Source organism: Pundamilia nyererei, unplaced genomic scaffold, assembly GCF_000239375.1.
Source record: "Pundamilia nyererei isolate P.nyererei 1_Seehausen unplaced genomic scaffold, PunNye1.0 scaffold00007, whole genome shotgun sequence".
Lineage (NCBI taxonomy): Eukaryota > Metazoa > Chordata > Actinopteri > Cichliformes > Cichlidae > Pundamilia > Pundamilia nyererei.
This window is the reverse complement of record NW_005187408.1, coordinates 3,700,664-3,728,166: the sequence shown is the minus strand read 5'-3', so window position 1 is coordinate 3,728,166 and position 27,503 is coordinate 3,700,664. Positions and strand designations below refer to the sequence as shown.

At 39.6% G+C, this 27,503-nt stretch overlaps 3 protein-coding genes across 6 annotated transcripts in view; all 3 read right to left on the bottom strand.

Moving 5' to 3' along the window:
* Positions 1–322: 322 nt before the first annotated feature.
* Positions 323–9,483, bottom strand: ube2wb (ubiquitin conjugating enzyme E2 Wb). Of its 2 annotated transcripts, none has more exons than XM_005722559.1 (6): positions 9,412–9,483; positions 8,533–8,624; positions 5,622–5,724; positions 2,018–2,173; positions 1,854–1,929; positions 323–1,732 (listed from the first exon to the last, which is right to left on the bottom strand). In XM_005722559.1, the coding sequence occupies exons 1-6, from the start codon at positions 9,424–9,426 to the stop codon at positions 1,719–1,721; spliced, it is 456 nt and encodes a 151-aa protein (XP_005722616.1). In that variant the 5' UTR covers positions 9,427–9,483; the 3' UTR covers positions 323–1,718. The 2 variants fall into 2 exon arrangements, with proteins under 2 accessions (XP_005722616.1, XP_013771325.1); XM_013915871.1 differs by lacking the exon at positions 9,412–9,483 and adding an exon at positions 8,966–9,223.
* Positions 9,484–10,586: 1,103 nt separating this feature from the next.
* eloca (elongin C paralog a) lies at positions 10,587–14,946 on the bottom strand. Of its 3 annotated transcripts, none has more exons than XM_005722561.1 (4): positions 14,823–14,946; positions 14,497–14,523; positions 14,211–14,354; positions 10,587–11,355 (listed from the first exon to the last, which is right to left on the bottom strand). In XM_005722561.1, the coding sequence occupies exons 2-4, from the start codon at positions 14,498–14,500 to the stop codon at positions 11,165–11,167; spliced, it is 339 nt and encodes a 112-aa protein (XP_005722618.1). In that variant the 5' UTR covers positions 14,501–14,523; positions 14,823–14,946; the 3' UTR covers positions 10,587–11,164. The 3 variants fall into 3 exon arrangements, with proteins under 3 accessions (XP_005722618.1, XP_005722617.1, XP_005722619.1); XM_005722560.2 differs by having other exon boundaries at positions 14,833–14,946; XM_005722562.1 differs by lacking the exon at positions 14,823–14,946 and adding an exon at positions 14,750–14,816.
* Positions 14,947–20,895: 5,949 nt separating this feature from the next.
* Positions 20,896–27,503, bottom strand: part of jph1a (junctophilin 1a) — a 32,754-nt gene continuing 26,146 nt past the window's right edge. The window contains exons 5-7 of the mRNA XM_005722558.1: positions 24,666–25,399; positions 23,652–23,748; positions 20,896–23,482 (exon numbers count right to left, since the gene is read on the bottom strand). Coding sequence (XP_005722615.1) covers positions 23,668–23,748; positions 24,666–25,399 — 815 coding nt within the window. The 3' untranslated portion in view covers positions 20,896–23,482; positions 23,652–23,667. The remainder of the gene's footprint in view (positions 23,483–23,651; positions 23,749–24,665; positions 25,400–27,503) is intronic.

The window sequence follows — 27,503 nt, the reverse complement described above, 5'->3', positions numbered from 1 at the left end:
AAAAAAAAGTAGTAGATACAAACAACTCAAGATGGAAAAAATTCAAGTATCTCTGACTGGATGGCGATAAACATGTCTTTAGGAATGGAGTGATTACACTTTGAAATGAGCACAGCCTCTGGAGGTGAGCACTGTTAGCATCCATCCTATAAACCGTGACCTCAGTTATGGAACGACTAAAAGTTGCCACAATGTTAGATGCCAATAAGAAAAAGTAGGGTTTGAAACTGCATGCACCCCTACTGTAAAACGACCTTCTTTTTTTTTTTCCTTTTTTCCAAAACCAGCTTTACATGTTTGTTGCTGACCGTACACAACCTAATTGGCAAAAGATGCAAAGTTCCAATGAAATAAAGCACTCCTATCATCATTCTGCTATAAAGTTAATGCATCCTTTGCCAAGTTCTTGCACATCATCTAACAATTTAAAGACGCATGTATGTACAGAATAGTTTCAGACATGTTACAAGTTTACAACATAACAGTCTCTTTTGGTGAAAATATAGTTAAATTCAAAATCTCTGATAGGTGTCTTTTTAGAGGCGATCTCTTTATTGAAAAAGTACCTGAGCCAAAACTCTGACCAGGGGGAAGAGAGAGAGAGAGAAGGAAAAAAAAGTATTGTCTTCATACATTCTAGAAAGACTTTGTCATTCTAGAGATAAAATGAAGATTTAAATAACAAAAAAAAAAAAAATTTAAAAGAATACTGACCCGTCAAAAGCACCCCCTTTTCAAAGTATCAACTAGTTGGGAAAACAAAATGCGAAAAAAAAAAAAAAATTTCAAACATTTCAGAAGATTAAAGCATGAAATAATAATAAAAATATATATCATACAAATACAAATGGATCATGCGATGACATTCTTTGAATGGAAGAGAGGCTGATGCACGTCTTAAAAGGCTGGACCAGAAAAGTTCAGCCCAACTTTATGAGGAGACAAACGCCGAGGTCACTGGATGACTCCTGGATCTACCGTCACGCCTGTGCTATTCCCGTGTGTACCGAATTTCAGTCCGATGGCAGGAAGAACTGCAACCAGGTCTTAAGAGTTGGAAGATGAAGAAGAGCGCGTGTGCTGTCGATACAGTGGTTAAAAAACTAAAACCCTTGAACCTGATAAGCATCGAGGACTGCCTACAGTACACCTGCAAGTTGGGAATAACGTAATAGTGCCTTTTTAAACTAGATACCATCACAGTGCATGTAGTACTACTACTAATAATAATAAAAACAGATGAAGCATTTTCTTGGGGTTTTGATGGTCAAATCCCTTCCAGAAGACTGTTAGATTTAGATCTCTCTTTGTAGGCCCCAGCATGCATCCACCGGTTATTATTGCACAACACAAGGACCTTAAAATGCAGCCACACACAAACAAAAAAAGTAACAATAATAATCTTAAAAGAGGAATTATAAGTATCAGTACAAGTCTGCCTTACTTGCTCGCTGCATTGTGACCTTTTTGCCCTCCCCCCAAAAAACGGAAAAAAAACAAAAACACACACAAAAAAGGAAGAAGTTCCATCTTGGGTGCAGCTAAACGTTCCGTTATTTTCTATTTTACAACAGACTAAAACATGCAGCCAAGAGCCTCCAGCGCATGGTGTCCATTGTTCCAGTCAAAGGTCAGAGTTCAAAGACTGAATGATTAAAAAGTGCTTTACGTAGGTCAGTAGGACTTCTCTCTTCTACCATTAATACAAAGTTTGTACATTAGCATGTATCATCTGTGAAGGCAAACAAGACAGCATGAAGATTAGAATTACAACAGGAAACGGACAAAAAAAAAAGTTTCAAGTTCAGGAAGTGCTGAAAACAAATAAGACCTTTTTCTTTTTTTAAACTCACCGTGATACCACCATTTTGTTTTCTTTGGGTTTTTGTTACATGTTCTTACATAAAATGAGTTATCGGGCGGTCGTCTCTGCAGAAAACAAAAAGCAGCAATTAGATTTAACATTTAACACGTGCCCACAAACCGCTACCGCCCACACCGGGTGTCGCACACTTACCTTTTCTTTGCAGCTTGACAACATGCTGATAATGCTAAGACAAACTGATTGCACCGAGAGCGCTGGCGACCAGTCTTCCGTTAGGATAGATAGACAGATGTGACCGTTGCTATACACATGCGGGTGGACAGGTATATTCTCTCCTGTGAACATTACCTGCACAATGAAAGCAAAGCAGACCACATCAACACAACTGAATATGTACAAATAAAAATCCCACGAGGCTGGCGAGCTTTAAGATCCTAAAGAAAGAAGACGCATAAAAAACAACTTTGGGGTGGTTGGGGGTTACGTGTGTGGTCAAAGCGCCAGCTCGGGGATGAACTTTGGAGAAAGCTAAAACATTCATTCCCATCAATTAATGACAGCAAAATAATTAAACTTGCTCCAGGGTTAACCCACTACTGCAGGGATAGCAAACTCATTTTACTTTGTGGGCCACATGTAGCGAGCTGGACCAGTGAAGCTCTCCCTTTCTTTATTGTTGATTTAGTGACCGTTTTACATAGTGGATATTTTGTATACCTTGTACAGCACTTTGGTCAACAGACGTTGTTTAAAATGTGCTATATAAATACACTGATGTGACTTCTGTCGATGTAAAGATGCTTAATTATGGATTTAATCTCAGATATTTTAATGGAAGAAAAACCAAAACCTTGTCGTTTACGTCCACAAAGCTGATTCTGTTCATCTGGATGTCCAGTTTTCAGTGGGAGAAACGTTTTTTCACTTATCCAAGTGACTTCTTAAAAAGTAATGAGATGTTTCCCCCACTGAAGACACAATGTCCAGATAAACAGCATCAGCTTTCTGGGATTTCCTTACTTGGATAATAGAGCACAGGGGAAGTCTTATCAGTAGGAAAAACTGTAAGACTAAAAAGCTGTAGGAAAACTTATGCCTTCTTTCACATCTTACTAAACTGTCCAGTTGGTCGGACTGAAGGCTTTGTCGGGCTGATTCTGGCCCCCGGGCCTTATGATTGACACCACTGCTCTACAGGGATATGAGGCTCTCGGATTAGGACAGAGGGGCCGGGACACTGTGAGAGAGAGAGGAAAAGCGAACAGCGTAGGGAGAGCTAGAGAGGAGATACAGCATGTTTTATAAAAAAGTAGACACGTTCTATAAAAAGCACTGGGTTACATTTGACTTTGAAAAAGGCACAAGAGTGAGGGCCAAGCAGGAAGATATGGGAAGTGTGAGAAGCAAAAAGCTAGAGTCAGAAGTGCTAAAGCAGAGAGAAGGGGGAGCGGGTAAAAAGGGTAATGAAGGGTTGAGTCAGTCTGGCACCAGACCGGGCCTCACGGGAGAGTGCAGGCTCCACATCATGAGGGGGAGGGAGGTGACTGATATGACTAGAAAGCACAGCTAGCTTTATAGTCTAAAGATCAAGACAAAAAAAATAAAAAATCTCTTAAAATATTTACTCAAACCTCCAAATCACACCAAGCCAACAGCGTCTTTAGGTAACCTAAATCTTCTATTTCACTAAGATATCTAGTCTCGGGTCCATGCTGTGCCTTGTTCTAGTGCTGAATCTGTGCTCACCACAAGTTTCAATATTTCTAACTTTAGAAAAAGAAAAACAGAAGTAGCCTCTGTTTTGTTTCATAAGGTGGGCCTCTAATTTGCATGTGCACAACTGCTCAGAAATCGGAATCACCCCAAAAAACAAAACAAAAAATAAAAATTGAAAGCTTTTTATTAAACTCTCAATCATTTTTACCACAACTGAACATTTCTGTGAAGAAGCAGCAACTTTTGACAGTTCAGTGTCTGGAACATCAGCCTTTGTGGGTTCAAGTTCAATGAGGAAAAAACACACAGAGGAAATTTCATACTAGTGTGTGTACCATTCTGTCAGCAAAGTGTCTCTAACCAGAACAGAAAAAAAAAAAAAGGTATGCAGCTCCAGTGAACACAATACCCATCTCAATGTGACAGTGAAGAGGTGATTTTAATGACACTAGGCAGAGCTTCAATGGAAAAGGCCAAATCTGAGACTAACCAATACAAGAAAGCCAAGACTGCTAAACGCTGCATGCATTTGACTGAGAAAGGCTGGAAAATGGTGGTAAGATCAAACAATTCCACCTTTAAAGTGTTTCCAACAAAAATTGAGATGGTTCGTTTTGTAGTGGGTAAAGGAAAAGATTTATATAAGATTAAAAACGAGATGTCGAATAAAGAAGGGTGACCCTCTATTTGGAAATGCCATGCTGTAATCTGCTGGAAGCGGCATGACTGGACCGCACGCAGGACAGTGATCTAAAGAACAGCTCCGAAGTACACAAGAACTCTTTATAGAACTGGTCAGCTCGGGGTCTGTCTTTAATGGAGACGTTACTGCAGTCACCAGATCTCAACCATACCCATTAGATTACCTCAACAAATTTGAAACAACGATGTCTGCAACGGTTCTTTGACGAAAGCAAAGTCTGAAGGCCAAAAAACAGATGTGACATTTTAGGTCGAGCCCAAAGTTTTCCAGTTCTGTCTTATTTAAAGCTGAAGTTATTATTGGAGACTGATTCTAATCTTAAAAATTATGTAAGCATTAAAAATAAAACAAAAAATTCTAGAGAATACTCTTTGATTCCACATTTCAATCTAATGATGATTGGTTTTAATTGCAAAGCTTCTATTTTCCCCATGTGAATGACACAGAATGTTCAAATGACTGGTGGAGTGATGTGCAGAGCTTGGATGGCTAAAACATGTCAAAAAATGAGTAAATGAAAAAATAAAAAGCCCTTATACAATTGTAACAATCTAAACTGTAAGATTACACAACACTGTTTAAAATTTGACATCTTTGTTTTAGAAGATGCTGCACAGGGTTAAAGTTCTGGTAGGAAATCTCGAGTTTCTCCTGTGCGCATGTAGCTGTGAAAAGGCTCAACAGAAACTGAAGCTGTTATGCAAAAATTGTCAAGTGATTTTGATCAGACTTTGTTTTCTTTTCCACGACAATAATAGGATATAAGGTGAAAGAGAAGTTCCTCCGAGGCCCCAGGAGAGGGCTTCAACAGTGGATAAATCTGATAGTGTGTCCTTCCTATTTGAGAGGGTAACAGCTAAGTAGCTCAATTTATCTAATTTTCTCTACCTATTTTTAGACGGGCAGGCTCCTAATCAGTGAAACAAGACTGTTGAGTCAAACTAATCCCATCAAACATGGCTTCAGTGAGACTTCTGCACTGCTGTCTCTCAGTGATTCCAAGCCAAGATTCATTGCACTAATGACCATAGAGCCAAGATGTTTCATGAGATTACAGCAGGTATCTAGCCGATGAATATAAAAGACTGTTTCTACAGCTCTTCAGTTTATTTCAATCGGAACACCACTGTGGACCATGAACTCAGGAATATCAATCTTTGATATCAAGCTAGGAATGGATGTGGGACATTAGATCAGAGTAGCAAACGGTATCCTTTGTTCATCTGCATCTCCTGCACCCACAGTGCAGACAAAACAGATCCATAAGACAAGATGGTTAATAAAGTGAACTTCTAGATAGCTTCAGACAAAGTGCTTTAAAATGTTTAACATTTACCCACACACCAACGCACAAACAATAATGACTGCGGAGCTTACCTGAGGTGAATCAAAAGGATATCGACTACTAAATTTGAAAAGCAGCTGAAATTTCTCTCCTTCATACAGTGTGCCAGGTGCTCCCTCCATATCTACAATCCACCTAAAAAATTAAAAAATAAAAGCACAATATTAAAGTATGTCAAACAAAAAAAAATTACATAAAATAACACAGATCACCTTGAGATAATCAGGGTCTAGTAGTCTCTGACTACAAATCAGAGTGATGTAAATATGAAAAAAGGCCATTTTCTTTTAAATTTATGGAGTTGGTGGAGGGAGATCCATTAAATTTCAACATTAACTCTCTTAAATTACAACTTACAATAACATAAAAGTTAAAATTTCATTAACTTGCATGAAAAAACAAAACACATTTTTAGAGATTTACACAAATCAGAGGAAAGAGGAAACCACAAGGAACCACAAAGCCCTGCGAGGTTGCCCACAATTTGCATGGAGGAAATGAGCAAATTTACCCTCGATTCACCATATTAGCAGAAGAACCTGTGCCTTTAAGGGACCCTGGGCCTATACAGATAAAAACAGCACAGTTTGAATGAGGTGCACCAATTACTTTTGCGACCCTCACACACCACGTGTGTAAATCCAAATTGCAAGAATCTGTTGATTTGTGGTTTTGGGGGATTGGAGTAAAGATCTTGCAAATTTTTGACAGGATAAACTACTCAGGCTTTTTCCTTTTTCCTCATACGTAGTGTACTTGACAGTGAACATAAACCTTCAGTGCTTTGGGAGAAAATGACATTTCTATAAAAGCAAAATTTGGTTTATGAAGGATAATGTGCTCTGTGTTCAATCTTACAATTCTGGAGTAGGTGGGAAACAATGACAGCGTCGACATTATTTCTGTTAATAATGTGCCGTTTTATAATTTGGCAGCAGATTAGCTAGAGACAAGTACAGAACCACATGTAATTATCATTAAAAATAAATAAATAAATCATACACAATGTGAGCTGCCGGTTCTCCAGTAAGTGTGTGTAATCAAAAGCTTTCAGTCTGACTCATTTCAGTGACATTCAATATTCATCTGGGTTATGACAGTGCTTTAGTAATAATGTGATATTCTATTGATCTACTGGACAAAATCTATTTTCGCTTTGGTGGCCAGGCTACAGAACTCTGCTGACTGAGCTGCTAGCAATTCAATCCTGCTCAGATGATTGCAAATACAGAGCCTTGTGCCTCTGGGATGAAAGACAGCCTACCTGCACCGCACACTCTTTACACACACACACACACACACACACACACACACACACACACCTCAAGACTGCTGAATGTAGCTTCACTGGTGGCAAAAACAAATTGAGTGCAGAACAGTTGTGGGGCTCATAGTAGAATCCTTAGAAGAAAAAAGCATCACAATCTCTGCCCTATTTTTTTCCCATGCAAGCGGTGCAGACAGGACACCAGAGAGTCTTGTGGCTGTTATCCAGGTTTATAGCCTCATGCCTCATTCAAATCTAGACTGGCACACATGATCATTTAAACCTACATATAAAGTCTGTTCTCCTTAAAACGTTGCCCTTGGAAAGGGTCAGTCACAGTGTCTAAACGAAGCTCCACTTTTCCTTCAAGAAGTTCAGAGCGAGGCCTGATTGTGCTACCAACTCATGCCGAAAACAGTCAGGGACTTCAAGGACATCACGCTCAATGTGCTCAAATTCCCTATAGCCTGGTGATTATATGATCCAGTCAACAAAAATAACACTGAGACATTTAGTGAAAGTGTAGGGACAAGGACAAATGAGTACACCTGAGAGGCCCAACAGTGCCTTTAAGCAGCAGTTTCCCTGTTTACATTAAGTGACTCATTACACCATCAAGCTAACCAATATAGCACCAGCACACAATACACTTAAAAAACAAAACAAAACCATTGACTCTCAGTGTTGCTCGTTACAGTACAAAGTGTACTATATAAACAAAAGGTGCAAAGCTGAAAACACACCGACCCTTTATTGCGGTAACATACCAGCTTGTGTGCTTCTATGCCAAGCACAAGAGTATGTCATACTCCAGTCAGGATAATAAAGACATTTCATGACCACAGTCAATCGTGACAACAGAAAGTAGCATAAAGACACCTTGTGACATCAGAGCAGAGCGTTAAAAAAAAAAAAAAAAAAAAAAAAAGACACACCTACACATGCCTTGTCAGAGAAATTATATACAAGGATCACAAGCCAGCAGGACTGGTTAGGAGACTTGGCAGTCATGCAAGGCATTTGTTAGACCAGGTGACTGTTATCTAATGAGGAAGATGCCACCATAACTGACCAGTGACAAACACTCCAATGTGCACCCTCTCTTTCAGACGGCATTGGAGGCTAGAAACCATGCCACACAACTCGAAAAGTTAGTAACTTAACAAGTCCATGCTTCAGCTTAGAAACTAGTCTCAAATCCATTTAAAGACTACAATTCAAGTCATATTTCCTGGCAACAGTAGTCATGGGGTTTAAGGGGATACATCACGACAACCAGACAGAAAGGTCAGCCAAGCAACCTCTGTTTCTAGCCCAACTCCTGCATGCCAGCCATTAAATATTTTATAAGGATGAATAGTGACACTGTGCATTAGAGACACTCTACGAAGGGCCTGTGGCTGCCAGTTGCTGGAATGACCCCAATTCCTCACCACTACACACTGCTGAGGCCATGGTGTCTTACCTCCAGCCGCAGCTACCTTTATGGCATGCGGCATGCTTGCCACGCTACCCGTTTAAAGGAATGAAACCTGGCATTTCACAAAGCCACATGGTATTTGAGCAAACACGATAGGCATATCGGTGATAAAAACCCAGAAGTGCTGCCACTCTGAAACAAATGAGTCACAAGAAATTAAAAAAAGAGAGAGAGAGAGAGAGAAAGAAGGACTTACTGTGTAATGGTGTTCTGTACACTTTTTTCATTGAGCGTCATTCCTGGGGGTGGATCGTTTTGCAAGGCTAATAATTCCTTTTGTAGCCTTTTCTGTGGGAGAAAACATGATTGGGTTTATACCCCCCAAAAGTAAATAAATAAAAAGTTGAAATACTGGATCAAGTCAAGTAAAATCAAACAGAGTAGTGGCTGAGAAATTTAGCACATGTGTTCATCAATTTTATTAAGAGGCCCATACCCGGAAAAACACTGATATTCCAATGAGGGGTTACCGTTTATTATGTTTATTAGTAGTTAAACGTGACCCAAACAAAACGATTTCAAAGAGGTAAGTGTTTAAAAAATGTATGAAATTTGCTTTACGGGTTTGATTTATTTAGACGTTAACAGCCAGTCAACTGAACAACGCAGTTTCTGTAAAAGTGATGCACCTGTTCAGCTGTTCAGGAGGAAACTGCAACTGTTCGATCTGCGCACCGTCTGCTTAGCTCACTGTGGTGAGAGCCCGGCCACTTAACCGCCAACATTTACGGGAAACATCGGAAATTTTTCCACCTCATATCCTTGAATTATCACGCCTTTCTGAGAAGAACCTACACACGGGCCAAGTCATCGACATACAGTTCCAGGAAGCTAGCTCCTACTAGCCTTGACTTGCTGTGGATGATGATGATGGGCTAGTTGTATTGCTAGCAAAGAGCAGCCGCTAAACCTGAACAGTTGAGGATAAATGTCATCGATTTTACAGTAACGTCACCACCACTTTGGGCAAATACGCGTAGGTAAATGAAGTGGTCGATAAAGTGCCAGGAAAAAAATAGTCGGGAGGTCCGGTAAAAATCACAAAATAAGCGATCGCTTTCAATTGTGTTCTTACCTGCATCGACGCCATGATGGAAACCCCCCCTCCTCCTGCCTCAGCGCAGAGTGTAGAAACGTACGTCAGGCGGTCACGTGATTTAAGTTGTTTTGACAGCAGAAAACAAATCCACACGAACGTGTGTGTGTGCGCGCCACCGTCAACGCCAAGATGTCCGTAACATTTAGCAGATTTATCACAGCATTTCACCAGCGATAAAGACAACATAATATTTTTAAATATTCTTTAAATATGGGGGACTTCGGGCACCTCCAGTGACCTTTGCTAAAGGATGTATTTTAGTTATTAAAAGACAGAAACTTCCTACCTTTGAGGTATAACATGATCAGACGCTCGGGTGGAGTAACCGTGCCTAAAAATGAGAATAACATTGGTTTCTACAACCTCTAAGTGTGAGAGTAATGACTCATCATGACAAAATGCTTCAAAGAACAGACTTCCTGTGATCATCAGAGTATTTAATTGCATTTTTCGTTTTCCTGATGATGATTATCATTATTTGAGCTGCTTTAGCTCGTTATGTTATCTTACTGTCATTTTTTTTTAGGTGTCAGTGGCTTAAGCACAGGAAGCATATTCATTTATCTGTGTAAGCAAAATTTTTGAACATTTCATCCACTTGAACTGCAATTTGATCTAACCTCCTAATGTTTCCTACAGAGAAAATGTCTCTTGGTAGCCAGAGTTGCATCAGATGTGATATAAGCTCTCGCCTCACCATGGGAATTAATAGTTGGGTGTATCACATGGCATGGCTGGTAAGCACTCCATATAGGCACCAGTCAAATGTATGGACACACGCAACGTAAATTTCTGAAACTTGAATGTGCAAGGCAATGTTTATTCAGAATAATAAGATCACATCTATCAGCTTTACATTTTTATGTAGTTTAAGTGATCACTGACTGTTTTATGAACACGGAAATTTCTTCTATAACATGCAACACAAAGCCCTTATGTCATACCACTTTATGGGACTTTAAGGAGTCTGTACCAATTGTTTTATCCTAGTCATAAATTCACTTCTTGATGAATCAGTGTCATGCTGGAGCAGTACGAGCACACAGTGAGTCCTTTCAGTTATTTGATATGTTAAGAGTGTTTAAACCACAGCAGTTACTGCAGTTCTCCTACGATAGTGTAAAAAAAAAAGCAAAAAAAAAGAAGCAGTATTTTCAGATTCAATACACATTTTTATTTCAGCATTGCCATGCTAATTAAATTACAGACATCTGAGGTTCATTCATTTTCCAAACATCCTTATCTGATCCGTATAAAGAGTAAACCCTTTTAGTAGATCTCCAACTACTGATGTGAAAAAGCAAAACAAAACACTGAATTATCTGTTTTAGTGTATACAACATCCCCACTGTTGCCTTTATCTCAAATATCTTTTTTTTAAACTTCAAAAAAGAATAAAAATAGGAAGCATATTCATTGTGGAGATGGTACTTCATTTCATGAGGCACAAGGTACCAAAGACTGGAAACAAAGTGCTCACCAAATACGTCTTTATTAAGATGGTGTGGTGAGGAGAGACTTCGGGGGGGGGCACATTTGTCACATTCTGCTATATCCATTTAACATGTTAAAATGTCATCTTTTAATACTAATGAAACAACAGCAAACCACAGAAAAAGGATTATTTTTCGTATGAAGTGAATAGCAAAACAAGTTAAATACTCAAAAAAAGAAGAAAAAAAAAACAACTAAAAATGTTTTAAGCTTTTTTTCCATTATCTTTGCAACTTTAGCAATCCAAAAAGTTTGCAGCCATGAGTAGTTCCAGTGCGATCTCCGGCGCGATGGGGAATTCGGGTATTTCTGTGGAGCTGTTGGTGTAACGGACCTTGTAGGTGAAATACATGCAGACCTTGGAGAGGACGTGAGATGGAATCTCTCTGAAATTCACTTCGTTGGTTTCATTCTCAGCAAATTGTCCTGCAGATAGACAATATCATGTTCATACATTAAAAGAACATATACAGGGATTTCCTCAATGATGTAAGCTTAATTTATAGGGCTGTGTTGAATTTCTGCCATTGCTCTGCCATCGTGAGCAAAACTCTTAATATTGGTCATGGATTTGATGAATCTGGAACTAAACAGTTACTTTTACAGAAACTGTGAAAGGAGAAACGATATCGGAGCCAACTGAATCTATAAACATATTGCTAGACTTATGAAAAAAAGAAAAACAGCATGTCTTTGCACTGATGCTACTGGAATAGCATAATGAACAAGCTAGATACAATTACTGAGGTATTATCCTGCTAATGTGTTTACACCGGATACTGCTACCAAACAGCCCTATCACAGTGGTTCATGTCTATGCCACTGTAGTTACTTTTTTGTTAAGGTGCACATCAGCCTACAGTGTCAAGTAAAGAGCTTCAACATAAATTTAAGTCTTGCACTGAGCATAACACCTAAAAACACCTTATTAACCAAAAAAGTATTCTGAAAGCTTTCCAGTGTGCTGGCCCAAGTAGTAATAATGATAATAATAATAATAATATTACTACATTTTATTTGAAAGCGCCTTTTAAAACACTCAAGGTCACTGTACACAGTAGAATAAAAAGCAACATAAAAGCAAGTAGTTTACACAATCATAAAAGCACAAGACATAAACAAATTTAAAATAGCAGAGTGGAGAGGTTATGTGGGTTAAGCTATTTTGAGCAAGTGAGTTTTGAGTTGGGACTTAAAGAGAGAGAAGGAAGAGATATTTCTTAAATCAGGAGGTAGGGAATAGGGCTGGGCGATATGACCTAAAATCCATATCGCAGTATAATTTGAAGCATATGCGTTAACGATATATACTGCGATATATTCTTTTTTTTCTTCTGTATAACGTATTTTCCACCCTAAAAATCCTTTAATTTTCTCAAAAATCGAGAGTGCGCCTTATGTATGAATTCTGGTTGTGTTTACTGACCTCGAACCGATTTTATGTAATACACAGCGTGCAGAAATCTGTCAAAAAATGCTTTAGTGCAACTTTGGTAAGCTACGAAGCCGCTCTGCTTGATGGACTGTCAGAGCATTACGTCTGCTGTAGTCAGGAGCCTTGCAGATTATCTGGGTCCAAATCTCCGTCCGCTTCAGATCCCAAAGTCAAACGAACACTGAGAGTTAAAAACTGTCAAAATTCATTCATCTTCAATAAAATGATCAGCGTTGCTGCTTTACCAGGTGCAACAATTAAGTTTAACATCCAGGCATCAATGAAAACAGAATTTATTTAAATTTAATGGAGCTAGAAGTTAGCAGGAAGTTAGCTCACTAGTTTCCACCTAAACATGTTCTGACTGAGAGATTTTTGAATATAATGTTATAATGTTATAATATAATGTTATATAATGTTGTGCTACGTGATCGCTAGCGACACAGCTATGTTAGCATAACATTAGCGCAGTGAAACTGGAGGATGAACACCAACTTTTTTCCACTCGATGAAAGTTAACGTGAGGGATTCTGGTGGTTAGGGACACATGCAATCGCAAGGCAGGATGCTATACACGGGCCAAACTTCAGTCAGGAGAACAACTCAGATAATTCATCCACAATACGAGGTTAGTTATTAATATACTGCAACAACATGGGAATAAAACAGCTGCCAGAGAATTCAACATTAATGAATCAATGGTATGGAAGTGGTGGAAGCTCAGTTTTTGGCTTTCCCCATATTTCAAAAGTGCTTCATCTCTTTGCGATTACTGTCGCCCGGCATAATTTGCAGATGATAATGGTTGTAGCCGCTGCAATGCTTTTGACCAAAAGAGGCGCATGTTGACATCATCAACATGCACTATCGCGGTAGAGCGGTATAGTCAAAATCTCTATCGTTGGCCAAATTTATATCGTTTCTATCGTATATCGTTTATATTGCCCACCCCTAGATGGAGCCAATAAACAGAATTCTGCATGATGATCAGAGCAGGATAGGTAATCAAGTAAAGTTGGGCAAAAATATTTACAAGTTAATTGGAAAACAGACCATATAATGGATATTGATAACAATAATTAATTTTAAAAAGCATTAAACTGTCCAATTAATTGTAATTATATGCACCTACAAAGATATTTTTGATCAGGGATAAATGAGGCAATGAATAATGGCATTTGCACCAATGAAATCCTATTAATAGTATTGCTAACAAAGGGGGAGCACAGTGCCATCAACTGGAGAAACAGAATTAACCTGACTGAAAGCAATAACACCATCTTCTACAAGCACCACTATGCACATCTTTTACAGAACCTCACACACCCTCTAACAAAATTAGTCAAATAATAGTTCACATGATGATCATGTGGTTGAGGTACTACAATGGGATTTCTATATGTGGGGGTTTTTTTAATTGCAAAAAGATTTTTAAAAAAAATAGCCTCCAGTAAAAACAGCAGCAAAACAAACGTTATGTTCTTCAGTGTTTAAATACATTTGGTTGCAAATTCCAAATAACTACTCACACTGGATTAAAGTGGACAGCAATCCAATTGGGGCTGCGCTACAGGTTAGCATTGGTCAGAGACTAACTCAAAACACTAAGAAAACACCTCAAAATTCACACACAAAATTTTTTTAGTTTCGTTTTTTTTTAAGCAGATTGGCAGAAACAAGCTACCACTGGAAAAAAAAAACCTGGCATGACCTTCAAAGTGCAACAAAATTACTGGAGAGCATGACCAATGAATGTATGTGTGTATGATAACATTAGATTACAAATTATTCAAGTTAAAAAGTTAAATTTGCTCCTTTTTAACAATGTCAGTGTCTGAATTCTCACCTGGCCCGCTTAACATGGCTTTGATAGTCCCAGATGTCAAGGCATGTTCTCGTTTCACAATGAACTCGTGGCCATCTGACGAGATCAGCTTCACATACATGGCATCTGGCCCTTCGCAGCCACCATAGGTTCTCTCTTCACCATCTGTGAAGTAACAGAGATGACAACCAACAATTTTAAACAGGTGTACGACAACAGCTACTGAAGAGGGACGAAGAAATGAGACCTCAGTGTGGCTACTTTAATGTGGACAAATGGGAATTGTGGATTTCTAGCCATCACTCACCCATGTTGTTCCGGGATTTCTTTAATCCTGAAAAGTAAAAACATTAAAACATCACTCTTTTTGGGGCATAAGTTGCAACTCAACATTTAATCGGCTAGATTACACAACGGTTGCCACTGTGTTTGTCAAACTGCAGGTTGTTAAATGTTAACGCTGGCTATCCCGTCGAATATGATTTATCACAAACGCCGCGTAAAGTTAGGCCCGTTAAAACAAAGCTAGCTTCCTTTCAGAGATATATGAACATCTTCACCTGTAAATCCTCTTCATCCATCATATCCACAATACATAAAATCACGTAACGGAAAAGATACACGGATTCTTACCACTATGTACCTTATAGCGTAGAGAAGATTGTGTTTCAGCTAACGTTAGCTACCAGGATGTTGAAACCCGGAACCAGTATGGGCGAACACACGTCCGCAGTAAATTTGTTCCGCAGAGTCGAATAAGAAAACTGCCCGGCTCTTTGCCAGTTATGTGTATAAAAATAAATAAATAATAATATTCATATTACTATGGCTAGAAACCTTTTCTTTTTAAAAAATAAAATATTGTCTTCTACGATCACAAAATACGTGTCAGGATAATGAGCGTTTAACTGTCCGCTATTGTATATGAGTCAGCATATCGAAATAATACATTAAGGTAAACAGATAAGGCTAAATAAGCAGAAGAAGTAAGACATTTTCTGGGTTTTTATTGTATTTTATCATTATTATTATTATTATTATTTTCTCAAGAGCTCAGATGACTAAAATTGGTTTACGGGTTAATGCCTTGTTAATCCTATAGAGAGCGCCTGTGTTCAAGCTTAACCTCTCCGACTGTTTCCACTGGGTTTGTGACGAGCGACAGCAGGTGCTGATTGGACATGACAGAGACATTTTATAGAGCCATAAATCTGGATTCAAGAAAGAAGAGGCGGGGGAGACATGTACTCTGTGCTTTTATATCTTCTGAAGTCCAGCCAGTACAAAATATTATAAGAATACAAAATATCATAAGAATATCGAATACATAAGGAAAACATTACAGCAAATGGGATGTCGTACGCTCAGATTCAGACTGTGTCTTTGCCTGGACCTCTCTGCCTGGAGGTCTTCATGCAGGAAAAGTGATGACTGTTGAAATCTGAGGCTCACAAATGGACGCAGAGTTATCTGAGCTGGGACACTAAGAGTAGTATACTGAGCATGCCTGGAAACTGTACAGTTTGATGCAAGAGTGATGAAGTGTATGTTCCTTACGGACAATATTGTGGGACTGTGATATACTTTTCCCCACTTATTCTGATATCTAGGGATCCAGAGTTTACTCACCAGTGGGAGAAGGAATCCATTTTCCAAGACATCACTAGCCAGTTATTTATAATTGGCTGTGCTGGGTTCTGCCATAGATATCAGCGAAGAGGCAACACCAAATCTGATATTTATTTTTTTATTGCAAGGATTATATGCTGTTGCTTTGTGCTCCAGAAGGTTCTATCACCTTTGTTGCCTGTTGACTTTCTTTCTCTCTCTCTCTCTCTCTCTCTCTCTCTCTCTCTCTCTCTCTCTTACATACACAGACACACAACCAAAAACAATCACTGACCTTCCAGTCCCCCATTACACCATTAGTGCTTATGATCAGAGAGGGCGGGTGGCGGCGGCCTCTTTGATGTCCCTCTGATACGACCCACCCGGCTGCAGCTGCTCTCGGCTCTATTTTGGGGAGGCTGCTGTGGGCCCTTACAACAGGGCTTCCTTAAACCACACAAACACGCAGAACACATGCAAACACTCGTGTCATGTGCAGTGATACCATTCATCCCTGTGACAACTGAACTCTATACAGATCACACTTTCTTGTACCCACCTCTGGTGCTATGGAAAAACTTGAGCCACCAGTTATTTCTTTGTATTTTTCTAGGAAAATGAGAAACGGCTGCAGCTATTTATTGAAAAATGGAAACATACATGGAAATACAGTATATAAGGCAAAATCTAAGTTTGTGTAATTCTAACAACCTTAAAATACAGCTTTTTTCTTCAACACAGCCAACTCTGTTGAAGAAGCTTTCTTGTTATTTCTTGAAGTAGTCTTCAGGAATAGTTCTCCAGACTTTTCCTATCAAGGCATGCTTTTGTGCTTCGAATCATTTTCAAGCCATGTCAGGTTTAATTCATCACTCCAAAAGACCTGTCGGCGTTGATTTTCAGTCAAGTTCTTGTAAAATTCGGCATACCTCAGCATTTCCTCCCTGTTTTCCTTCCTTAACAATGGCTTCTTCACAGCCAATTTTCCACTGAGGCCATTTCTTATGAAGCTTCAGTGAATAGTGGATGGATAAACTAAAGGGCCAGATGTGTCTCTTGGGTTTTTGTTGGATTTTATTCCCATTTCTTAAGAACAGTTTCCTTAGTTTTTAAGCTAATAGTGCTTTGTGAATCACCTTGTTGGTGCAAAAATACTTTATACCCTTCAAACTGTGTTACATTTGCCATTTTTAATAAAATCGACTAAAGAAATGGGAATAAGCAGTGTGTTTTTGTGAGAGACTGCTATTAACAAATTGACTAAAAATACAGTTTAAAATTGGTTCTTTGCTAAATAGTCTGTTATGTGAAACAACAATGGTTCACCCCTTGAGTTTTGTACCATTTATATTCTCGCATGATTCACAGGTCAGTGCTAAGTGGCTTAAAAAACATTCTTCTGAAAATGTTCAGGTACAAGAACTGCACTGAAAATCAGGAAAACCAGCCAATGTCCAAGAATAACCTTCAAAGCCTTCCAAACAGCCTGGGGAACCATTGCTCAAGATCACATTAAAATATTAAAAAGAAAGTCTGGCTTCTTAGAAGTTAAATATAAAGAAGTGAGGGGTGACTCAAAACTTTTGCATAGTAGTGTAAACACGGTCAAAGTTTCAAATAACAGTGTAAGTGCATGTACAATTAATCCAAATGAGGCAAAAGCACAAATGTCGGAGTGCTCTAAATGATCACTTCATCTTTTTATTCTGCTCCGCTTGCCTTTTTTCAGACAGATCTTCAACTGAGTGGCCACACCAAAGTTGAGTATAAGATAATTAAAAATGAGTTTGAACTGTGAATAATTCAAAGCTACTCTAATGAAGTCCAATAAAGAAAATATGCATATGGAAATGACAATAGTGGGCGTACTTTAAACATTTATCTGCTGATTTTTCCATCATTAAGGATAAATGGCAAAAGTGGATATGGTGTTGTGGGAAGACTTTGTCTCACTTGTCTATATTTACCAGCACACACAATTTCCTCTTCTTTATACCACAGTTTTAATTCCACATCGGTTGGTCATATGTAAATACATTAGGACCATTTTAGGAGCAGTACAATGGCCTTGGTAGAGAAGCCCTGAATGAAACCAGGTCAGCATTATAGTCATGATAGGGAAAGATGGGGGATGAATGTCTTTGGGCAATTCTTCTTCAGTGAAAAGAAGGGGAGTCTTGTCACAGTGAATCTGAGTGTACTGTTCCTTTAGCCTGCAGCCAGCCACAGCACCCTGCACTTCTCAAGTTGGTCTTAATCCCATGAAGCTCAGCATCAGCAGCCCATGACATGGTTCAAAACAGAAGCATCTCAATATCAATTTATGCTAATTGTTTAAAAAGTCTTAAAATCCATGAAATAAAAATTGTATATGAACTTTTTATATAAAAGGATTTGTTTCTATTTCTTCCACAATAACTGTGTTTGTGTAATTTGATTTACCAGAAAATTAGTGAGAATGTAAAGTATCATATGTGGCAAAGTGCCGCTTTTGATATCCTGTCTTTGTTTACCTTGTACGGTGGTGGGGTCCTCTTATGTGCTCCTTTGATAAATAGTTGAGCAGGTAGAGTTGTTGATCAAACAAATGGGTTGAGGAGAAATAGGTGCTGACATAGTAGTATTCAGCCAAAATGCCTTTGAAAATTGCAGCTAATGGTGAAAGCAGTAGGATGAAACAATTATCACGAGCCATTCATTAATGGTACACTCCTGGCAACTTATGCATCCGTTAAGACGAAGCCATTCGCAGCAAATAATGCATGAGGAAAAATAGCATCCTCCAAATCTTTGAGAAGTCTTTTCTGGCTTGCCTCAAGTTTATATATTTATTTAATGTAGTTCACGCACAATGAAAGCTTCAGCAGACAGATAAGTGGATGTGACAACCATTTACTTTGAGTAGCTTGAGGCTAATGCGTTGTGTTGAGGCTTGCTTGTTTGAACTATTATGACTCACCCTACAGACCCCTGTGATAAAACCTTCACCATGACTCACATGTCACTAAATAAACAGGACATGGAGGTCCTTGTGCTTAAATGGCATGCGTTGCTCTCTTAGGGTCCCAAAGAAGTGGCACATTGAGGCTCGACAAGTGAAAAAAGAATCTGCTGCGTGTTTAAATAATGCAGGTAATTGTTTACTTAAAAGTGACAGGTTTACAGTTTGATAACTGCTATTTGGTTCTGTTTGTGTAAATATGAGGAACAGATGAGGTGATGCTAAGCAAGGCAAGCAATGCCAAGCATGGAAAGGGGATCTGCTTAATACTGATGTCTTAGCAACACTTCTGAAAAACGCTGCCCACTGATATCTCCTCACTGCTTACTAGCATTAATCCAATTTTAGAACTGAGTTGCTTTTTGCTCTGAAGGTGGAGGCTTGGTCTCAGTTTGTTTTACCAATCGGCAGCAAATTTCAATTTGCTACCCAAGTCCTTAGTTTCTATTAAGGCTACCTGTTTAGAACATAATTATAAGCACTATATAAATATTGTTTTAGAAAGGCTAAATATAAGGGAAAAAATGTATGTCAGGTGTCTGCTTATGTATTTTCTCTGCTCTCCCATACTGAGTCGCACACTCACCTCACGCCCACTAAACTGGGTGTAGAATCTCCACCCTGGTTCAAAATTATAGCTGTCAAAGAATTTTGTTAAATGGCCTCTATAAGAAGGTACGATATGCTTATAAGGTTTTGGTTTATATTTGTCCAACTCAGCCTGTGCAACCAAATCTTGTCCCACTTGCTCTGCCTTATTAGAATAGTAACAGAGATATTCTATACTATTACTGACAAGTTCTGCTTCACATAGGGGTTTTAGTTGCCAGGAATATATACCCTCCAGAATATTCCAGAGGGACACAGTCTGAACAGCAATACGACACCGTAAAACCATAAAATTAAAAACAAAACAAATAATCTCCCAGTTTTGCTTTTTTCTCTTGGAGTCAGGGCAGAGACCACAGCAAGTGCAACGACATGGTGTTGCTGATTCCAGGCAGGTGCCCCTGCTGGCGTAACATGACACTAATCCAGGGCTGATCAGTGGTGGAAACAGTATAAACTGACTCGAGACAAACTGGGGCACCTGCGTGCTTCTGAACAGCTAATGTGAGACCCCGACTAAGATACTTTGATTTCGTGCCTGGTGTTTTTCCCCCTGGATCTCATTATCAGAAGGTCAACATGAGGTCACTGTTGCATGGAGATAGGTAGGAGTGAACATGAGACTAGAATTTAAAACATTTTTACAAGACAAGTAGAAATCCTTGTATCCTTCCAATGAAATCTATCTGTTGATTTTATTTGGAATTACTTGTGTTGCATGTATGCTGTCCTCTATAATATACTCACCACCCATTTCATTTGGTATCAGGTTTGATCCGGTTTTGCTTTCTTAACCACCTTAATTCTCCGTGGCATAGATTCAACAAGGTGCTGGAAACATTCCTCAGAGATTCCGGTCCATATTGACATGCTTGCATCACACAGTTGCTGCTGATTGGTCAGCTGCACATGCACGATGGCCGTCTCCTGTTCCATCACATCTGAAAGGTGCTCAAATGTGGATTGAGATCTGGTGACTAGTGGAGGCCATTTGAGCACAGCGAGCTCACTGTCATGTTCAAGAAAGTTTGAGATGATCCGAGCTTTGTCGGGTGTTATCCTGCTTGAAGCAGCTTTCAGAAGATGGGTACACTGTGGTCATAAAAGTAGACATGGTCAGGAGGGCAGGATGAAGCTATGCTTCCATGTTGTTTTGACCCTACCATTTGAATGTCACAGAAGAAATCGAAGCTCATCAGACCAGGCAACATCTTTCCAATCTTCTACTGTACAGTTTTGGTGATCCCCTACGAAGCTTTTTTTTTTTAGTTACTAGCCATTCTTCTCTGATCCATGGCCTCAACAAGGCCTTTTTACCCAAGGAGCGGCTGCTAAGTCGATATTTTCACATCTTTGGACCATTCTCTGTGAACCCCGGAGATGGTGCTATCCCAGTTTAGGGATAGCACTGAGTGTATACCATGATACCTGAAAGGTGAACTGAATGGTAAACGAGGATCAAAATACAAGAAGAAAGCATAATGTTGTTTAACAAGGCATAACATCTTTATTGTTATACACATAACTTCATCTCCAAAGACTTTGCACAAATCAGTGGGGTAATATGAACCTTGCGATATCAAAAGTCTCCCACAGTTTCTTTTTATTTCCTAAAATACTCAAACAAATACATCTGCTTTCCACATCCCCAATGGTACATACAGTACATCCAATTAGAAATAAAGAACTTTTTTTCCACTGTCAAACATTATCATATGTGCATTACATTACCAATTACAAACAAGTTATATTCATTGTCAAAATAGGTGTGCAAATTGTTAGAAAAATACCAACTCATACCAGATTCTGGATTGTGCTCTGTAAAAATCCTTATAAATAGTATATAATAATCTATATAAATGTCTCTAACATGCAATGTTGCAATTCAAAAAATATCCCATAAACAGACTGTTCAGGTAAACCCTCTGAAACTCCAGCCTTAACCTTTATTTGTCTACACCATAGTTTTCTTTAAATAAATGTCAGTAGTTAGTTTTTCAGTAGTTCTGTGGACGGTTTGCAAACATCAAACTGGTTGAAGCGTTCTCGAAAAGTAACGTGCTACTCATTCCTCCACCAAGGCAGAAGGATGTGATGGATACCATTTGTGTGTTTGCCAGCAACGTTATGCAATAACTACTGAGGCCAATTTTCATGAAACGTGGTGGAGAGGTGGACTATGGGCAAAGGAAGAATTTATTGAATTTTTGGTGCAGGTTGGATCACTTCCTTTAAAACTGTGAAACAGGCTGCTGGCCTTAGTGGAGGATGAGCGCTCAACTAGTTTCATAAGAGACATTATAGTAAAGTTGACCTACCAAGAAAAAAAAGGACCGCATTAAAGAAAATCTAGACATTTTAAAGCCCTTTCTGTGATGACCAGTGTTCACAAACACATCAGCTATACAATGAATAAATAATTAATCTTGGTACAGGTGACAGTAAATGTCCGCCGTATATAAATAACCACTTTGAAAATCAAAGAAACTCATGCCATACCTGCAACAAAGACTACAAGCAGCTACGATGAGGCAAGTTAAAAGCATGGTTCAGGTGATGACAACAGTCAGAGTATTTCCCACATACAACAAAGTTAAGACAAGGATGGCATTTCTTTCCCTCCCCCCCGCTTCCTCATCATTTTTGAGGTAAACAGTAGTACTGTTAAAGACTTTTGAAGGCATCTCTCTTCTCCCTGCAGCCACATTCCCCATGGCCTTGACCTGAATAAACTGTCCACAAAACTGTCTCGATCCAGTCTCATAAGCAAGCAAGCAAGCAAGCATTTCTGGGCTTACACAAGCAGCTGTGCGAGCTGCGTTTTTGCATCTTATCGGTATAGTGAAAGCAAAAAATAGTGACGAAATCCAAGCTAAATGGTCTACGCGTGTACAATGAAATAATTTTCCTTCCGATTTCATAAATAAGACATTTGTTACCCTCAGAGTGAGCGAGCTTCTAAAGTACTGCTTTCCTAATCATAATGACTGCTGTCAATTACCACTTCTCTCAAAACCAGCCTATTAAAAAGATGCGAGTCTCACAAAATAAATGGAAATAAAAAAGGATGTTCATAATGGCCATACTCGAACCTTTTGAAAGTATAAACATATTGCACTTTCAGTTACGTGGTTGTGTAACGTCAAATTACAGCTCAATTGTTGGAAATGAACAAAGGGAAAGCAAAATGTATTTATTAGTTCTGAGAAGAGAACAGATTTCTACAAGCAAATGACGGCAGGTAACCAACATTGATAGAACATCTATGAACAAAAAACTACGTTAGAACAAAAAAGAAAGAAAAACAAAGTGTTCAAAACTGTACCATGCACGGGGAGTGTTTCAAAGCAGTGTATCCTGGATCACAAAGGACGGAGCTTGAGAAAGGTGCAGTGATGTTTGGGTTAACAGAGTAAGACTGGCTAGTGACCGTGCTAGCACTGACTGCTGGCAGCGGCCATGCCCACTTTCCTCTTGCAAGAGTGGCTAGAACCCCAGAAAACTCTCCAAACACCCAAAGCGCACTCCTGCTGCGACCGTCCCCCCTCTTCAACCCCTTCCCCCAACCCTCGAGCCGGGCTCACATCTCCCCATCAAAACGTCAGATGGCAAAATAGAAAGGCAGCTGTTTGCTCCCGTCATCTAAAAGTGCATCTCCACACTCTTCCAGCACAGTCCGTCAGCCCACTGCTATCGCTGCCAAGGCAGTGGAAGTGGGCTACAGAGACCTGTGCTTGGATCAGCACATGTGTGGGTTTCAATTACGTCTTCTTTTTTTTTTTTCATTTTATGTATATATATTTTTTTTTAGATTGCGTATGTTTGGTTGCAATTTTTAAACATTTTCTTTATCGCACTAGACACAACATTTCACTTTAGCTTTTAGAGAAGCCAAAGGAGTGCTAATTCACGGGGCTGGCCCTTAACAAGGCCAGTGTCAGGTTGGTGTTATCGTTGCCTTCCTCTCGATTCTCTTCGGTTTCATGCTGATTCCTTTGGCCATCCCCGTGTTTCACTGGCGGCGTTTTCATGTTTCAAGGCCGACGATGCAACTGTACCAGTTGCCATGGTTCCGCTGGAACATAAGACAGTTTGTTTGTAACTTTCTGGATTTAATTGAGCCCTGTCACATTTCAGATGCACGCTGAGGCGCATCAAGGAGACGAGACATTAATTCATGCTGTGATCATTGATTTCTGTTGGAGAGCAAATATGGGATGAAACAATACAGTAAATCAGCTTACCTGAGACACAGCATCATCATGTCAGAAAATGGACAAATATAATTGCGAGGCCAATATTCAACAGCATTACCATAGCAACAAGGATTGAGTTAGGACCCTGCAAAAAATGACAAAATATATAAAAATCGTACAGTAGGGAATCAAATGTACTGTAATGAGACCTCAACGTGTAACGTGTTAGCATCCCTGTATATAAAAGATGGCGTAGCCACCATGACACCACCCACTGATTCACTGAGCCTAGAGTCTAGCGTTGTGGACATTTAAGACTTTTCAAACCAAATGTCACAAGTGACATAAATGAAAAAGTTTTAATAAATCCAGGAAAGTCTACCCTAAAGCACATCCTGATTTAGCATCTATTTTATTTTAAATGATTTACACAAGTATTAAATGAACGTCATGCTGTATTAAATAAGACTTTAAACTAGCAATTGAGCTCATCAACTCCTAGGTAAATGTTTATTCAAGTCATAAAGTCATCAACTCATGTGGGAAGAAAAACTGTCATATTGCAGTTTCCAAGTTCCAAAAGTTCATCCTCTTTCGCGTTTGCAGACATCCATCTTTTATATACAGGCCATGTTTCAAAGTCAAAACATGAATTTGAATCAATAAAATACAAAGAAAAAGTGGTATTGAGGGTATCACGCTACCTTTATCTTTCAAAGCGTTGTTGCAGTTCAGATTTATAGTTCTAGCTTAGTACAATACAAGATTAAAAGTTTGGGTAATCAGTGATTATTTCATACTTTCAACTGGAATTAGTCATCAGACAACTACTCCAGAAGCTACCTAGAATGAGTCTGATATTTAAACCTGCTTTAGACAGAAAATTGGTTAATGAGATATGTGTTTGTGTCCCACCTTTGTGCTAAACTAAGCTAATCCACTACTGGGTGTAGCTTCTCATTTACAACACAACTTTCAGCAAAAAAGCACAAATGTGTGTTTAAGTCAGATATTTTTCCAAAACCTTTGCTTTAACACACACTTTCCCATCCTGTCACTTACTGTTTCTTCCGTGCTTTCTGCAATTTCCATGCTTGCTTTCTTTGTGTCTGCGAGGCTCTTTGGCTTTAGAGAATCCTGCTTCCTGAGTTTCTGGTCGCTCTTGCTCTCCCGTATAGATGCTGCCTTAGGAGTAGGTGTACTAAAAGATCTAGGGGGTTGTGGGGGCATACGTGCCAAAGCCAGGGCACTAGGCTCTTCTTCTGGATCCTCAGGTTCTGGGGGTGGAGGGACCCTTGTAGGGGCCTTGACGTAGTAACTGTGATATTCAGTGTGGAGCTGGCCATTGACTGGAATTGCAGGAGGCTGTGAAGGGGGCACAGATGCTGGGGTGGGTTGCTGAACTTTAGTGGGTTTAGGTGGAGCTTCGATTTGGGCCTGAGAAGCTTTGGGCCCATCGGTGACAGGCTGCCGTTCTTCTTTACTCAGCTTCCTACTAGACCGCTCATCCTTGCTGGTCTTCTGACTTAGTTTCTCTTCTTTGCTAATCTTGCGGGAAGGTTTTTCTTCTTTGCTGGTTTTGCGGCTGGTGCTGTTGTTGGTGAGCTGTCCTTTCTTCTTGCTGGATTGAGGTGAGGGGGGCGGTGTGGTTGCAGGGCTGGTCACAGGAGAGTGGGGAGGCGTTGTGCCTTTTCGGTAAAAGTGGGGAGAATCTCTCGGAGAGCTGTCCTTCTTTTCAACAGGGACCTCTTTAATCTCCACTGGCTCCTTTAACTGCTGTTTTACATAGTCGGGACCTGAATGGGGGAGACAGGTAAAACGCATTAACGTGACATACTGTTTGCCTTCAACACACAGATGAAATTTAAACCACATCTACCCTCAAGCGCAGTTAAACTTTCAAATAAAATATTCATCAACATTATATTGAAATTCAATAACTCCGCAAAGCCTAGAAAAGAGGGTCCCGGGGAGACAGAAAGAAATGGACTGATTAATGCAAGGTCACAAACACCATTTCACAAAGAAAGCCTCCCCTGCATGCTCATCTTCATCATCAGTCATTCTCTTTTATCAGTATGTCGCTTTCCTGGAAAGTCTTTTCAGTTCTTAGCATCCAATATGGCCACGCAGATAATGAGAGGTGACCCCGAGGTACAGCACTGACACACTTTGATGCGAGGAAGATCATTCCTTTTACTACAGAAAGAGCTTCTGGACTGCCTGGGTTAGTGGACGCTCACGGACTTTGAGACTAAATGAAAGCTTCTCTTTCAACTATGTAGATGTTGAAATCTCCTCTAATATCCTTTTTAACGTGCAGACAATATAGCTGAATGTAAATGTAATTTCGCATGTGGGTAAAGTGACACCTTATCTGTCCCTTCTGTTCTCCTGCTGAATTAACATTTATTAGAGACATTAAGCTCTTTGTTCGCCTGTTTTTCTCCCCTTCGCCTGAATTAGATGGTGTCAGAGTGACTAAGAGGAGGGATAATGTTGCTTTGTTTGAAGTATATCAGGCGGTATGAGCAGAAAATGATTCTCTGCATTCCATATGATAGAAATAAATAAAGGCGTTATAGAGAAAAAATATATATATATTTGGCTGTTATGCTCTATCTGCACGTTGACTCGTTCAGCACAGACTCACTGAGCTGGAAAATGGTTGATCTCAGAGATCAGTCTTGTCTCATACATGCCTGACACCAATTAAGCTTGCACAGTACGATTTAGTCTCAAAGAGTTAACATTCATTTGCCACTCATCAGTTCTTGGAACAATTACGCAAATCCAGAAGGTAACAAGTCTATCCAGTCTCATATGAGTGTAATCGGCCTTACTGGGGAATCTTTCGGGCCTCAGTACTCTTAAGCCCAAAGTACTTTTCAGCTGCGTGGCAGCCTAATTTGTTTCATAGCCACCACAACCAATAAGACCCACTACAAACAGACATGGGGACATTTGAACATCTGTGGGGCTTAATATATCTGCTGAGCTTAATTTCACACCATAGAGTTAGGGCCTCGTGGGCGGATCCAGGCAATTTCACTATGGATGGGGACGGATTCCTTCAAGAGGTTCCAGGCATTTTCTGAATGGTTCTTGGCACTTAAACACTCCGCCCTCCCCAACACCACAGCCTCAAACAGATAGAGGACCACAACACTGGGCGTCAGGAAAATCTACACTTCTGCAGCCATGCTCAATTCCAAACTATGCCGATCATGCTTTTCCTGTTTCAAAATAACACTTGTGAATGTACAGGATATATTTATGATTGTTTTGTAGATATTTCAGGAAGTCTACATCCTCTTGACAAGTTAGTGAAGATTTATTAGAGCTGCTCTTCCAAGGAATCCTGCCAGGTCAGCTGGAACATGTACTGGTTACCCAAATGGCTGTGGTGTTTCTTTCCGTTGCGAACATTGATCAACTGGGCTGAGTCTGCAGCCTTCTCAAAGAGGGTCATTAAAATAGGCCATGATACCCAGCCATGACCAAAACAAAAATACTTGAGATACAAACACAGATAAAAATGCAAGTTTCAGCATTAGGGAGATTTTTTTGTATCCTCAACTTATTTATTTTCAATAACTCAAACACTTTACTTTCTTCTCACACGATTGTTGTATCTTTGAGGTTTATTTGAATGCGAGCTTTTGTTTAAGCTGCAGGATGCCAGTTCAGTTTATGTTAATCCACAGCACATTTTCTGCTCCACTGCACTCTTAGCAAAACACACGCTCTTTCCCTCTCTCTGGCACCCACACGCACAAGATCACACACACACAAAACACAACAGATTGGCTGCTTAAGACCTAACCAGCCCTGTCCTTAATATGAGATGAACAGCGGTAGCAGGGGGAACAGGGGTAGCAGGGGTGGGGTGGGGGTGGG

Bases quoted from the DNA above. Each gene is read 5' to 3' on its own strand.
- ube2wb (XM_005722559.1), bottom strand. The intron at 5,725-8,532 runs GTAAGTCCTTCT...TTAATTTTTTAG, and splicing joins GTACAGAACACCATTACACA to GTGGATTGTAGATATGGAGG. The intron at 1,930-2,017 runs GTAAGTGTGCGA...TGTTTTCTGCAG, and splicing joins TGTCAAGCTGCAAAGAAAAG to AGACGACCGCCCGATAACTC.
- eloca (XM_005722561.1), bottom strand. The intron at 11,356-14,210 runs GTGAGAATTCAG...GTCTATCTGCAG, and splicing joins AGCCATGTTAAGCGGGCCAG to GACAATTTGCTGAGAATGAA.